The 15,962-nt window shown below is 44.3% G+C and overlaps 1 protein-coding gene and 1 non-coding gene across 4 annotated transcripts; one reads left to right on the top strand and one right to left on the bottom strand.

The window, feature by feature from the left end:
- Nucleotides 1-776: 776 nt before the first annotated feature.
- LOC133887568 (small nucleolar RNA Z247) lies at nt 777-915 on the bottom strand. The gene has a single exon (XR_009903605.1). It is a non-coding gene; the product is annotated as a small nucleolar RNA Z247 (small nucleolar RNA).
- Nucleotides 916-5,656: 4,741 nt separating this feature from the next.
- On the top strand, nt 5,657-15,222 carry LOC133886863 (disease resistance protein RGA2-like). Of its 3 annotated transcripts, none has more exons than XM_062326757.1 (6): nt 5,657-5,788; nt 5,883-5,958; nt 6,164-6,732; nt 6,815-6,890; nt 11,705-12,093; nt 12,669-15,222. In XM_062326757.1, the coding sequence occupies exons 1-6, from the start codon at nt 5,777-5,779 to the stop codon at nt 15,066-15,068; spliced, it is 3,522 nt and encodes a 1,173-aa protein (XP_062182741.1). In that variant the 5' UTR covers nt 5,657-5,776; the 3' UTR covers nt 15,069-15,222. The 3 variants fall into 3 exon arrangements, with proteins under 3 accessions (XP_062182741.1, XP_062182743.1, XP_062182742.1); XM_062326758.1 differs by having other exon boundaries at nt 5,684-5,788; nt 5,886-5,958; XM_062326759.1 differs by lacking the exon at nt 6,815-6,890 and having other exon boundaries at nt 6,164-6,669; nt 11,836-12,093.
- Nucleotides 15,223-15,962: the final 740 nt, after the last annotated feature.

Genomic DNA, 15,962 nt, shown 5'->3' with positions numbered 1-15,962 from the left:
GCCAGAGACCGCCGGAGGCTCTGCTCCGAAGGAACCGTGGGCCCGACCGCTCCACTTGCTGCTCTCACGAGGTGGTAGTGCATTCATTCTGCAGAACCATTCTGTTGATGGGAGTGATGGCACAGAACAAGATGGGTGATCCCAACCTTCTGAAAGAAATAGTTAAGCTTCACATATTTCTCCGCCCCAATTTGTTTCCAACAAAATAATTTCCCTGCTAAACAGATGATCCACCAGATTTTGGAACTCACAAAATTTTTGAAAGACTTCTGATTTATGTTTGAGCAAATATATCCATGTAAACTTGCTATAATCATCAATGAAACTAACATAATATTTTTTTCTTCCAACCGAATCATGTGCAGGACCCCGTACATCAGAGAACACTAAAGACACTAGATGACTTTGAATATGATAACTGATGACTCTTAGCTTGTTGACAAGCATCACAGAATGACTCACACTGACCTTACTAGAGCAAGGTATATTATTTTCACTAATGATTCACTGAACAATAGGAAGCGAAGGATGCCCTAGACAACTGTGCCACCTATCCAAAGAGGGTATGATGGCACCTAGCACCTGGTGTCTGGACTTGGTCTGGTTTGTGGCGAGTGGATACATGCCACCTTAACACCTGTCTTGAAGGAGACCTGATCCTTGATCAAGAAAAAAATAGGGTGAAATTCTAAGAAAGCTCGTTTGTCAACAACAAGATGATGATCAGAGACAAGGTTCTTTGTAGTGAGAGTTTCCTTGGAGAAGATCCATCCATGTTTCAAAACGGAGTAGTTAGGCATACAATTCACTGACTGAAACTGGTTCAACTCGTGCAACGATAGCTGAAACAATCAGATTGAAGTCGACATCAAGACCAATAAGGATGTATGAGACCATCTCTTCATCATCCAGAGGGCGGCCGGCTGCTGCTATCTCATCTCCAAGGGCCCGCACCTTCCCAACGCAGCAACGGTCATGTTACCTTTTTGCGTACTAGCCAAGGCTATGCGTGTATTGACAGACTATGCATGTATTTACGATGAAAACATATCTTCGATGGCCTTCCACACCTACGCTGAGGTTCTCATAGCAACAACTTGTGTCAAAACTTCGCACTTATGGGAGGGCAGAAGGTAGCTGAGCACTTGTTGGTCTAGAGCGATCCATTGCACATATGCAGGGTTTGGAGCTATGATAGTTTGATCACTTTCTTGAGTGTCAATGTGCTTGGAGGGTGCAGCGCTAGTGCTGTCCAGGAACTCTTCGATCTGTGCTCCTCACACAGTAGGTAGCACTTGCGCCTTCTAGAGCACATGGTTGGCATTGGTGAGTTTTTCTCTAACCGGATCGACGGTTGGTGGTGCCATCCCTTCCTGCGAGTTCTGTATACGATGACGATGAACGATTGAGTATTCTACATATAGAGAGCTAATGAAGGAGGAAGATAGAGATAAAGCCGATGAGCGCGGGAGAGAGGCTGTCGAAAGAGTGAGATAACCATGAAGAAGTCGATAGATAGAATGCATACACATACAATATTGTAATTGAGTACATTACGACCACATTTAACAAAAAAAGTCACATTTTACGTAGCAAAATAGACACAAATATAGACAAAGGTACTGACAAGTGACACATTGACCTTACAAGTCATATCATATTATATAGCAAAATAATGATTACAACAAGAACTAGGATTACGATATCTTTACACGTGAAATCAAATTTCTTCTTCTTATTTTCAAAGGTAGCCAATTTTAGCTCGACCTGGATTACTTGACTGTTGTATACCACAACAGCTTCCTGTTTGGACTTGTATCCTTTGTAACATGCTCCTTTGAATCCATTAACTCCAAAAAATGATATCCTACAAACCATACTAACACCAAAAAATATGCAAAACAAGTATGAAAATAGCATTAGCATCAGATTATGGAGCTAATTATACACGACTACAAGCTCGACTGGGATAGTGAAAAGACATGCAAGGTGCATGTGTAATAACCATTCCAGACGAGCTTTGCATCCATATGTATGCTCTCCAATTTCATCATTTGCAAAAAGAAGAACAAGTATGAAAATAGTGTAATTTTTAATACAACATGTAATAGGAGTAAAAAAGAAATACGACCTCAGTGGCTATAGCAAATAGTCTTATTAGGCACACATAATAGGGAAGATGAAAGACATTGACCACAACTTGGACAAATCCTTCTTCTTCCACTATTATGTAAACCTAATAAGGGCAAGGTGCAAGTGTTGTAAATAAAAATATGATAATAAAAAATGACAGCAATTCGTAATCAAGAATTTCCGATGACATGCGTACAGGAAGAACTGGACAGTAGGTGTATAAAAGTCCTCTCAGGAAATGAATAACAAATGGCCCAAGGACAATCAAGGTCCTGCCCTCTAATTGTTCTATTGAGTATGTCAACGACTGGACAATTTACAAAGTTCTCATCGAGTTATTTGAACATGGATAGAATTCTCAATAATCACACAATATCATCATGGACAGTGTTGTTGTACCAAATCAGAGAGCACATATTCTGAAAAGGACAAGCAATTTCCTGCTGTGATAAAAATAGAGACTAAATAGCAGGATTTAAACAAGTAATGACAGAACAAAAAGGATGAATCAACCTCCTTATCTAGAATCTGATATGCTAATCAATCTCTAAACTTACAGCAGTACACAATCCAAGCATCAAATTATAATAGGTAGTCTACTACATAGACAACATAAGAAATATGTCTCGGTATACAAGTACAGATCAGCAAGGACCGAGGCAACATCTGTTCTTATCATTTGAACACACAAAATGACCACAAACATCATCATATGAGCATAAAAGGACCACAACCAGGATCTATTCTTATCATTTGAACACACAAAAGGACCACAAGCAGCATATGTTCTTATCATTTGAATACACAAAAGGACCATAAGCAGCATCTATTCTTATCATTTTAACACACAAAAGGACTAGCACACAAGCATTTCTTCTTATCATTTGAACACACAAGCAGCCGACCATGAATCAGTATGAACTTGTGCTTAAACCCTAGGAATCGAAGGGGAGAAGGAGATGGAGGGGGAGCTGGGAGGCCTACCTCGATGTCAGCGTGGTGGTCCACGATGACGGCGGTGGTGGACAAGGCCGCAGGGCACAGTAGTGCGGGCTCCTTGGCGTCGGGGTGCTTGTCAGGGTGGAGTCAGTGGGCTCCTTGGTGTTTGGGTGGTGGTCCTCGACAATGGCATCGGTGGACGAGGGCGCAGTGCACGGTAGCACGGGCTCCTCGGCATCGGGGAGGAAGCGCGAATTCCTTGGTGTTAGAGTGGTGATCCTCGGCAATGACGGCGGTGGAAGACGGTGCAAGGCACATCAATGCGGGCTCCTCAGTGTCATGAGGCGATTCGGCGGAGGGCACATGCTAATAAGGGGAAAAAATTTCTAAGTGTTCGAGGGCACGGGAGTCGAGCACTTTTATAGGGGAAGACTTTCACTGCTGACTCAAAATGATAACAGGCAGTGAAAGAGGATCTTCACTGCTAGCTCAATAGGACAACCAACAGTGAAACATATTTGACTACCGGCCCAATAAGTCCACCGGCAGTGAAACAACTTTCACTTCTGGTCAAATATGTTTACGGGCTATGAACCCCTTTCACTACAGATGCAGGGTGCAAAAATTTTGATTTAGCTGCGCGCGCATCGAGACTCGAACTCATGACCTGCCCCAAGTAAGACCGAACAATTAAACCGCTGCACTACTCAAGTGTTTTCGGTTGAGTTTGTACTATCTATAATTATTAACATTCTGTTAATCTAAAACCCTAATACATATTTATTTAAATTTGAACTTCCTATATACCAAAATTAAGTTTTATATATACCTAAATTTCATGGTTCAATTTTACAATTCAATAAAATAAATATGTTCGTACCTAAGTTTCTATATTGGGGCTTGCTATATATATTAATTTCATCGATAAATATTTATCATTAAAAATTGAAAATAAATATGCTCATAACTGTAGCTAATGTAAATCATGTAATATGTAGATAGCAATATGCTAGTGCTATTGCTAATTCATTAAAAATAAAAAAATAGTAATACATAGCAATAATGCCTGTGCTATTACTAATTCATTAAAAATCAAAAATCAATATGCTCAATAATAAAAACGTTTTCCACCGTAAACTACAAATTCACCCAATCATCAAGCAATAAGGAAAAATGTTTATTCACTAGGAGATTATTTAAAAATTGCCCAATGAAAGGGCGAAAAGATGGGGCCCATCATTTGTTGCAGCTTAGGTGGCCTGTTGCTAGGGATGTCACTTGTATTCGATTACCCACCGGTAAATAGCCTAATAGAATCAGGTATGTTACATATTATTTGTCCACGGGCATGTTCGTAGGTGAACAGCTCTACCCGACGAGTAGATAGACATGAGTATGGGTAAGACTAACTCATACCGGTATTGCTCGTTTACCTGTCAATTCGAATTGACAATTAGGCCCCACGTAAGTGAACATAAACCTGATGGCTTGTAGCCCAGCCCACTATCTCGGGCGGAAAGCTCCCAACAAACATCAAGGTTCAAGAGGTGGCCAAAGCCCATAACATCTTTTGGGTCTCTCTTCTCTCATATTGTACTCGTCTGAAGTATTGCTGTTGGAATATAATTTGGTCATGTATTTGGGTCAGATCTCTTTCTACCCGACGAGGTTGCTTGAAGCATTCATCGTTCTTTATACATTCTGGTTGCAGGATGTTTCTTGTGGTGGCTCTTAAAAATTTACTGATTTTCAATAGCCCCTCCTTGTCGGTGTGGATTACGGCTTCGGTTCCCTCGACCTTATTTGCGAATGATGGATCGGAGAAGAAACTCGGGGTGTCGGAAGCCGGCCCATTATTTTTTGTTGTGTTTTCTTTCTCAGGATTCTGTTTTCTTATTTGTATGTGTTTCTTTTGATCTAATGGATATCACCCCTTCTCAAAAAAAGAATATAATTTGGGGTTCGAGTTCGTCACTTCAAGTGACGAGGAAAAATCTGATTCTGATGACTCAGTTCAGCTGAAGGGAGGCCACGGTGTACGTTGGCGATCACGCTCAGGCAATGATGAGACAAGCAGGGCGCACGAGCGTGAAGGCCTTGCCGCGCCTTTGAACAATGTCGAGATATAGTGACTTGAAACAAGAAATAGCACTTGCTAGTGAGTAATAGCATAGCGGGTCAACGGATATGTCCATCCTTATCTGTGGATACTTGTACTCGTTACGTCCGATTGTCATCTCCATCTGTTGCCTGATGAATATGTGAATTTTACCCCTATCACCTATTCATCAAGTGATATGGTTTCCTTGCTGCACAACGTATCTTTGAAAAATTATGATTTTTCATATGAACTTCGATGGACATGATTTTTATATAAAATTTATATTTCACGATGAGATCTATAATTTTTTATGTGATCATTTTTTTCATTTGAAGATATTTGGATGTCTAAATAATTGCTATATTTGATCATTTATTTCATTTGAAGACTCCGGAAGTCGTCGCTGCCACTCGCCCCTTCAAGCGGGTCCGGCGGCTGCGTCCTCGAGGTGTCAGTCACGTGTCCCGTTGCGCACGGCACGACGTTCCGACCCCATCCATTTGTCGTATTGCTGACCTCGTGCACGCCTGGCCGGCCAGAGCAAAGGCAGCCAGCCATTATAGCGCAGAGCCGGTAGAGGGATCAATCGTGGTTGGCTTGGCTATGGCCGCGAAGGTAATCACTCGAGAATTCTCGCATGATTTGCAGCTGTTGTCCGCAAGAGTTTCCAGCTGATTGCTTAACTGATTGATGTCCTATCTTGCTGCAGAAGATCGTGCTGAAGCTGGACCTGCGAGATGACAAGGAGAAGCAGAAGGCGCTCAAAGCAGTCTCCACTCTCCATGGTACTTGCCTCCATCCTTTGTCTGCTTTGATCTGCTCCCTTAGTCATGGAGATGTATGTGTCTAGAAAATTCGCAAATCGGAAGAAAATTTGTTTGATCGATATTTTTAGCACCCACTGAATAATTTCCGGTTTATTATGCATGTCTGAATTTCTGAACTCGTTTCGAATTCTGACGACAAGAGCTTACTACAACCCAACATCAGGTATCGACTCGATCGCCGTGGACATGATGCAGCATAAACTTACGGTGGTCGGCTCCGTCGACCCCGTCGACATCGTAAATAAACTGCGCAGGCTCTGGCCCGCACAAATCCTCTCCATCGGGCCGGCCAAGGAGGAGAAGAAAGAGGGCGACAAGAAGGACGGCGCCTGGGAGAAGAAAAACCAGGAGGGGGTGGCGCAGCAGCTCCCGGCCGAAGAGGGCGGTATGGCACTGGCAGAGTTGCCCTCGAGCGCTGTAGCCCCGCCGACCAGGATCAGTCGCGGGCCGATGTACCCAGGCGTGCCCTCCTCCCGTACAGCCGCCCCGACCGCCGCCGGATTTGGAGCCGCCGCGGGCGTCCCGGGCGCCGGCGCCGCCGCCGAGGTCTCACTCCCCGACCACGAGCCTCCGGCGCTGCCCCTGGTCGGCCGGTCCTCCCGTTCGGCGCTTCCGCCCCGGGGGGGTTGCGCCGCCGGTCACCTCTGGCGGCTGCCAGAGCTCGCTGAGGTGGTAGATCCGCCCCGCCCAGCAGAGGGATCAATCCTGGTTGGCTTGGCTATGTTCGTGAAGGTAATCACTCGAGAACTCTTGCTTGATTTGCAGCTGCTGTCCGCAAGAGTTTCCTGCTGATTGCTGTCTTATCCTGCTGCAGAAAATCGTGCTGAAGCTGGACCTGCGAGATAACAAGGAGAAGCAGAAGGCGCTCAAAGCAGATTCGACTCTCCGTGGTACTCCTTCCTTTGTCTGCTCTGCTCCCTTACTCATGGAGACGTATGTGTCTTGAAAATTCGCAAACCGGAAGAAACTTTGTTCGATCGGATTTATTTGGGTAAATTTGTTCCATACCATTATTAATTAACCCTCTATTTAGAAAAATGCCACTAAAAGGTTTATACTGGCTAGTGCCATTGTAAATTCCGTGGTTTCCAAATATGCTATTATTACACCTCCGCCGCCATTACCACAGGCAATTGTATTTCAGTATAGACTAAAATACCCCTGCCTGCTGACTCGACCACCACACTCGCCATTCCCCGCTGACCCGCTGTGCCACAGCCACCGACGTGCCCGCCGCGTGTTCCGCCGCGCGCCCAAACATGGCGCGCACCAGCGTAGACATCACCGCGAAGCCCCCACCAGCTCCGACGACCATGGCATTGTGCCAGCCCTTTGCTCAGCACAGGACAGGTAAGGCAGCTAACCGTGGATGGTGCACCTCGCCACCGTCACATGCGTCACATGTATCTCCTCGACCTTCAACTCTACACTACCGCTGCTGTCAATGCTAACCCCGCCGATGGGGGGAAGGCGACGCCGCCGAGGCCTACGTGTTCGCGGCCAAGACAATGCGTCGGATGGAGCTCCTTGTGTTCTCCACGCTCGGCTGGCGGATGCACCCCATCACGCCCTTCTCCTATTAGAATTATTCGAGTCGATCCATGTAAATAATTCCTAATAAATCTCAAAGGTTCATATTATGAAGGAGTGGTCCATATTGAGGGATATCTTCTATTAGTATCATATTACTAATAGAGGTAAAGATAGAGATTTTTCTCCCTATATATGCAAGGATCTCACCTTATTGGAAACATGTACGACATAGACTGTTAATTAAGAGTAGTCCTAAAATTAGGAACACTCTAATTACGTGAGTCTATATAAGAGTTAGGGTTTTTCCTCTTTCTCTCTCGGTTGTGCTACCACTGTAGTCTATTCGATCCTGGCGTCGGCGTGCACCAGCGAACTAGAGAGCAGGTTTTCGAAACCATCGCTCTTGAGATATTCCATCAGGAGAGGGCAAATAAGGTTTTTGGGAAGCGTTCCGCACGATTGCTCAAATTCTTCACCACGGCTCATCTTCCTAGTCGCTTGGGCACTGCCCGCTATCATCGTCAACAAATTCAGCGCATCATCAGCAGGATCAATCGTGCTATCAACACAGTGTAATCAGTATCTTCAGCAACCTCCATAACATAGGATCAGTACGTAAAAACCATGTTACTTATATTTTATTTTCTGCGATTCTTAATTTTGAGTATAGCAGATCTAGTCATATGTTGTGTTTTCGTACACATGTCTAGATTATGCTCTGATGATATGATCATATTAGTTTACTCATAAATTATTTATGGATTAAATTAATCCTAAATGTGTCTTATTTTTCAACAATTCAAAAACCTTACTATAAGCACTTAGGTTTATCAATGGCTGGTTTTGTCGATGCACTGAGGCTAGACAAGTTTTCTGGTATGCACTTTAAGAGATGGCAAGTAAAAGTCACTCTATGGCTGACGGTTATGAATGTCTACTGAGTGGCTAATAGCAAGCCGGAAGGAATCCTTACTGTTGAGCAGGAAAATATGTTCATGGATGCCAATACACTATTTATAGGATGCATTTTTAGTGTTCATGGTGACTATCTTTGTGATGTGTACATACACATACAAAGTGCGAATGAGCTGTAGGATACATTGAATGCTAAATTTGGTGCATCAGATGCAGGAAGTGAATTGTATATCATGGAGCAATATTATAACTACAAGATGGTTGAAAATCACTCTATAGTTGAGCAGGCTGATGAGATTCAGTGCATCGTGAAGGAACACAAACTCCTCAAGATCAAAGTACCCGACAAGTTTATGGCTGGAGGTATCATTGCCAAGTTACCTCCTTCGTAAAGAAACTTTGCCGCTGTTTTAAAGCACAAGAGACAAGAGATTACCGTTGAGAGTTTAATTGCGTCTCTCGATGTTGAGGAGAAAGCTCGAGCTAAGGATATGAGTCTAAAAGGAGGCGAGGGACAAACTAGCGCCAATACGGTGCAAAAGCCCTTCCACAATAAGAAAAAGTGAAAGATAATAATCCAAAAAAACTACCACATTCAAGAAGAAGAAGATGATCACAGCAACGGTGAGATTGGATATTTCGCCAAGGATAGTCCAGACCGGAAGGGAAGAAAGGCTCCACAAAAGCAGAATTCAAAGACTAGTAATGTAGTGACCATTGCAAAAGCTGGAAATGGAGCTACAGGGTATGAAAATTTACCTTCAGTATTTTTAGTATTTCAGTCTACTAATTGGTGGATTGATACAGGGGCCAATGTTCATGTTGTGCTGATATCTTAATGTTCTCTTCTTACAAAGGGACTATTACGGAGTGTGATAGATAATGCATCGAAGGAGATGGGTATGAGATCCATGTGAGTTATACAATAGTGGTAACCCAACCTGTGTGATCGGAGATCCCATGAATTAGGACCTACAAAGAACAAGCTATTGGTCTAATTGGAGGAGAGTACCTTTGTTGTTTGATCCACTCGAGTGAAGATGCAATACTCTAAGAGATCTATAAGGTAGGTTGGCTATTGCCTTAATGTATCCTATTAACTTTAAGTAGCGAAGATGCTGACCTATAGGGCATTCTTGGAAGAACATACCTATATGTGTCTGACTATTGGTCATAGTCTATGAGATTTAGGTGATCTCTACTAAACTTATGAAGTGATCATGGAGTAGGACTTATATGCTCCATCTACGGGGTAGCCTACTGGCATCTAAGTATTAATTATGACTTTAAATAAAACTTGTTTGCACAAAACTTACAATTCAAGGTATAGTCCATTGTTCAAGATGTTTTACACAAAACTTGCAATTCAAGGTATAGTCCATTGTTCAAGATGTGAATGAGTGTAGCTTTATGTTCTAGGTTGATGTTCAACTTAACAGTCTCCACTGAAACACTGGTATATCAAACAACAGTGTGAAACTTGCAATTCTCTATGGAACTTCGAGATCTGATGGGGGATTGTTAGAATTATTGGGGCCGACCCATGTAATAATTTCTAATAAATCTCAAAATCCCATATTATGGAGAGGTGACTCATGTTGATGCCCACTTTCTGTTAGTACCATATTGCTAATGGAGATAGAGGTGGGGGTTTTCTCCCTATATATGCAAGAACCCCCACCTTATTGAGGATATGTACAACATAGACTGCTAATTGAGTGAAGCCCTAAAATTGGGAACGCTCTTAATACATGAGTCTATATAAGAGTTAGGGTTTTACCTCTTTCCCTCTCAGTTGTGCTGCCGCTGTAGTCTATTCTATCCCGGCGTCAGCGTGTATCGGCGAGCGGGAGAGCAGATCTCTGAAACCTTCGCTCTTGAGATCTTGCACTCGGAGAGGACAAATAAGGTTTTTGGGAAGCGCTCCACGTGATTGCTAAAGTTCTTCACCACGGCTCGTCTTCTTAGTTGCTTGGGTACTGCCCGCTGTCATCGTCAACAAATTCGGTACGTCATCAGTAGGATCAATCGTGCCGTCAACACAGTGCAACCAGTATCTTCAGTAACCTACACAACGCAGGACCAGTACGTAAAAATCATGTTACTCATATTTATTTTCTACGATTCCTAATTTTGAGTATAGTAAATCTAATTCTATATTGTTACTCATATTTATTTTTTACGATTCCTAATTTTGAGTATAGTAGATCTAATTCTATGTTGTGATTTCGTATATATATAGATTATGTTCTGATAATATGATTATATTAATTTACTCATGAATTATGTATGGAGTAAATTAAATGTAAATGTGCCTTATTTTCCAACATCGGCCCCTCCTCGCCGACGCCGCCTGGACCACTGCGAGAGCATCCTGCTCACGGTCATGGACGGTGGGTTCTTGCGCGCCTGACTCCGCTCCCTGGGTTTCCTGCCAATGTAGTTGCATTTCCTTGATAAAGACTTGATCTTTATTATGTTACCAAAATCCAAAATATTAGATGGAAGGTGACCTCAGAACTCCTGGAGCTCATCAATGCCCCTGAGGTCAGCACCACACAATGCCATTGCATGACTTGCTCCATTCTTGTCATTGTTGTGGTCTTGTGCTAAGTGTTGGACGCTGCGCAGGACGAGGTGTCGGAGTGCGCCAAGATCATCTCTGAGGCTACGGGCATGAGCTTCCTTGCCGGCGACATTGGCATCGTTGGCGGTTTCAATAAGCGGAATCGGCGCGCTGTCCTGATTCAGCTGCGAGAGGCCGAGAGCTCGTCGTTCGCCAGCGTAGACTCGCAGTCCCTGGCGAAGGTCCCCGCTTGGGCGGCCTCCGCCAGTGTCCGTATCGTCCTCCCAGAAGCCCCCCGGCCGAGAGTTCAAGCGCGCGGCGGCTGCGGTGACGCTCGCACTCCGGCTTCCAACGCTTGCCGACTTCACGCTCATCCCCAACCACGGTGTGGTCGTAGGCCGATGGCGGGGGTATTTTAGTGTATACCGAAATACAACCGCATGCAGGTGGCCCAATGACGTTAGAGGTGTACATAATGGCATATTTAGAAGCCATGGAATTTATAATAACACTAGCCAGGTATAAACTTTTATAGTGGCATTTTTCTAAACCGAGGAATTCATAATGCTATGGGACAAATTTACCCAATTTATTTTAGCACCCACTGAATAATTTCCGGTTTGTCATACATGTCTGAATTTCTGAACTCGTTTTGAATTCTAACAAGAACTTACTACAACCTAAACTCAGGTATCAACTCGATCGCCATGGACATGATGCAGCATAAACTGACGGTGGTCGGCTCCGTCGACCCCGTTGACGTCGTAAGCAAGCTGCGCGGGCTCTGGCCCACGGAAATCCTCTCCGTCGAGCCAGCGGAGGAGAAAGATGGCGACAAGAAGGACGGCGACTGGGAGAAGACAAACCAGGAGGGGGTGTTCAAGCCGCTCGTGGTCTACCCTCCGTGGTACACGCCGTACCCCGTGGACAAGAAAGAGATGCAGTTCATATCTCAACTAACCAGTATGTTCACTGAACATGAGCAGCAACATTCTTCTCTTTATAGCGATCTGAAGGCCTGGGTTGCCATGGGAAAGCAACGGCAAAAACAAGAACTCCACCATACATGTGTGCAACAGGTATCTATGTTGTTCCGCGCCTCCTAATTTTCAGTCAACTAAAAATCCCTAGCTTCCTAGTCGACAGCGTCTGTGAGGAATTAGCAGCAGCTGAGTTAGGGATCGGGGTTCAGGAGGTTGCCGGGATTAGAGAGGGCTCTTTGGGAGGCAGGACGGCCTGGTGGAGGAGTCAGACCCGGGGGCAGGGAGGCGAGGCGGCGGCAGGCAGAGGACCGCCGGTTGGACGGTGCTGGGACGGAGGAGGCACAACGACAACCCGGCGAAACCTGGTTAGCGCGGCAGGGATTGCAGGCGCGGAATGGACGGCCGAGCGCCGCCGGAGACAGGAGGAGGTGGGTAGGGCAAGGGGGCGAGTAGCGCCGGCGTGACGAAATAGACCGCATGGACGATGGGGGTTAGAAGAAAAGAGGATAGCCGTAGGATTGAGAATGTGGGGCTGTGATTCGTCCAGTTAACGAAACGTTGTTTTCAGGCAATTGAAAGCTAGCATCTCCCATATTTTTCGACATGTATGTTTTTAGCATTATTAACTCGTTTTCATTTGGTGAATTTAATATATCATTTTGCTATTTTAGGCTATTCCTCAACTTCATGGCAGAGACAATATTAGAAAAATTATAACAGAAGATATATTGTTGAACAGAAATGATGGGAACAATTGTACTGTTATTTGCATAAAATCTGACAGTGGTCTTGGCAAGACTGCACTGCTTCACGTCCTTTACAATGACCAGCAATTGTTGGATGCTTTTGAAACGAGGATATGGATACAGATGTCTGATAAATTTGATAGAGAAACGTTATTTAGGAAGACAATTGAGCTTGTCACGCATGTTCACTGCAGAATCAACAACCTCAGTTTTCTCGAAGAAATGGTTAAAGAGGTACTCGCTGATAGGAAATTCTTTCTTTTCTTGGATGATGCAGACATAGAGGACGAACACTTTTGGACCAATGTGTTAGAAGTTCTAAGTGCCGGTTCAAAGGACAGCGTTATTGTTATAGCTACAAGGTGTGACACTGTTGCTTCTCTTACTGGTGGAGCAATGCATTCCTATTGCTTGGATTTTTTATCCCAAGAAAATAACTTGATGCTTCTCCAAATGTATACTTGTGAGGGCTATGATATTAAGAGTAATCCTGAATTAATGACACTTGCTGAGAAGTTCATTGCCAGGTTTGGGGCCAATCCCCTAAACTTGAGGGCACTTGGTGGTCTTCTGTGCCATACAGATACAATTCTACTGGAACAGGAGAAGTTGGAAGAAAACACGCTGCCATGTTTACAGCTCTGTCATGATGTTTTACCCAAACATCTCCAGAATTGCCTTGCATTTTGTTCCTTGTTCCCTAAAGGCTACATATTTGATAAACATCATACAGTCCTCCTATGGCTCTCTCGAGGCTTTGTCGTGCCTATCAAAGGGCAAGAACCTGAAGATGTAGGAGTTGAATATTTCAATGAGTTGCTGTGCAGATCATTCTTTCAATACTCACCTTCTCATGATTATAAAGACGAAAAGTTTGTGATGCATGAGCTTATTTACAATGTGGTGGTGTCCGTTTCCCGTGACAAGTATTTCAGGAATGAGGATCTCCTGAGCAGCATACCTGAAAATATTTGTCATTTGTCATTCGTTGCCTCTCAATTCCAGAATGTTCAACTGATGTCCAAAACAGAGGAGTTGAAGGATTTGCAGACATTTCTGGTGGTGCAACCTGAGTGGCAACAGTACAAGACTTCTTTTGTTGGTTTAGACAATTTCTTTCTGAAATTCACGTCGTTAGAGACACTAGATTTGAGCCATACTGACATGGAAGAGCTTCCGGGGTCCATTGTTGGCCTGAGAAACTTGCAGTTCTTATCTCTCAACAACACAAGCATCAGGACACTTCCTTCTGAGCTCTGCAGTCTCAACAATCTGCAGACACTGGAAGCGAAAGATTGCCGCTTCCTCACTGTGTTACCTGGAGAAACAAAGAAGCTTCTTAAGCTGCGCCATCTTAATGTGACGAAAGAACTGGGCTACGTTCGCATACCACATGGAATTGGACAGCTGACTGAGCTCCAGACGTTGCCAGTCTTCCATGCCAGCGCTGAGTCGTCATACTGCTCCATAAGTGAGCTGGGAAACCTGCACGGTCTGAGGGGTTGCCTTCAGCTTGCAGGACTTGAGAGTGTCAAAACTTGCAGCAAGGCACAGGACGCAAGCCTGAAGGTTAAGCAGCACCTCCGGGAGTTAACACTGCAATGGCATGACGATGGCTTTGACACTGACGTCCACGACGAAGAAGTAGAAAATGTGGCTGAGCAGGTTCTTGAAAGCCTCCAGCCGCACGCCAACCTCCAAGAGCTTGCCATTAGAGGTTACGAAGGTGGTGCATTTCCTGCTTGGATTCAGGGCTCTTCTTCGTTGCCCAGCTTAGTCTCGCTCACACTCGACAGCTGCTACAATTGCACCCAGTTTCCCGCCCTTGCCCAGCTGTCATCACTGAAGTTTCTGAGCGTAAGGAAGATGTATGAAGTGCAAAGGCTAAGCGGCGACGTACAAGGTGCTACCAAATTCCCATCTTTGGAGCTGTTGAACCTGTGGGAGATGTACGGGTTGGAAGAGCTGTTTGAGATATCTGAAGGTGACTGCCCTAGGCTGCGCAAAGTCTGTATCAGTAGGTGCCCAGAACTGAAGAGGCTGCCCTGCGCTCCTTCTGTGGCAGAGTTGATTCTCCATTACTGCCATCAACTCCCTGACATCCCGGAGCTCGCGTCCCTGGTATCACTGAAAATTGAAGGTTTCCACAGCGTCAAGTCGTTTAACCTGCCACGATCACTTCCGGTGTTGAAGAAATTGGAGATCAGGTCTTGCAGTGAGCTCTCTTCGGTGCACGGGTTGTCGGCACTTACTACTATTCAGAGGCTGAAGATAGAAGGATGCCCCAACCTAGTTTTGCAAAGGATTAATAGCCCGACAACCTGAAGGAAATAAGCTGATATTCGGTTCATCTATAGAAAGTTAGGTGCTTGTTTCCTCGTCTTCCTTCCTTCCTATGAATTGTATGACAATGCTGCTATCGATCATGTAGCAATTGATATAAAAGACTTGTTCGAGCAAAAGAAAATTTATTAATTTACCAGCTTCTTTGTGTGTGTTTAAACTGAAATGTCTTGAATCATCTTGGTTGACAATTAGCTACTGAGGTAGTAATTTGTGCTTTTGAGAGAACAAGTGACACCCTTCCAGCTTCTCTGAACAAGATGTGTCTCAAGATACCTTTTCACCCTAAAAGGCTAAGGCCATGGGTCTAATCAAGAAGAAGTCCAGAAGGATCACATAGAGTGGCCGCACTCCAGCAAATGTGGTATCCAAACCATGTTGATTCCTCGGAACTCAGACTACAATAATTTTCACGGCTAAATATCAAGTGAGAACCACCCTTCCGGTGGAATCGTCAAAACCCATCCCAAAATCATGTCAACAAGTTTCGAAAAATTCTCAAAAGAAACATACATGTAGAGTAGATGTATCTTACACAAGCATGTAAATAATTAAAGATCAAAATTGACTAGTTTGGCCATTTCTGAAACTATATTGTATGCCAGTGGGCGATAACAATGCCTTTAGCGGAAAGAAATGAGGAAAGGTGTGGTGTAGAGAGGCACTTTACCATACTATTTTGGACCGGGTTCTGTGACTCTGTAAGGCCTCTAGTTTCAGGTTTTAGCTCACAAACGTGACAATACAAGAGTCGTGTGCCAGCTTGCATGCTGTAGGATCGAGAGTAGCGATTAAAGGAGGATGAATATGCGTCTCAATAAATTTCTTTCGAAATCGATGGCTTTCTCCAATCACCTAACACACCTCAAAAAGTAA

This window comes from Phragmites australis, chromosome 12 (genome assembly GCF_958298935.1).
Source record: "Phragmites australis chromosome 12, lpPhrAust1.1, whole genome shotgun sequence".
NCBI lineage: Eukaryota > Viridiplantae > Streptophyta > Magnoliopsida > Poales > Poaceae > Phragmites > Phragmites australis.
This window is presented reverse-complemented; position numbering and strand designations above follow the sequence as displayed.

Excerpts from the sequence above, each read along its gene's own strand:
- LOC133886863 (XM_062326757.1), top strand. Across the intron at positions 5,959-6,163 it reads AGCAGTCTCCACTCTCCATG|GTATCGACTCGATCGCCGTG; the intron begins GTACTTGCCTCC and ends ACCCAACATCAG. Across the intron at positions 6,733-6,814 it reads GCTTGGCTATGTTCGTGAAG|AAAATCGTGCTGAAGCTGGA; the intron begins GTAATCACTCGA and ends ATCCTGCTGCAG.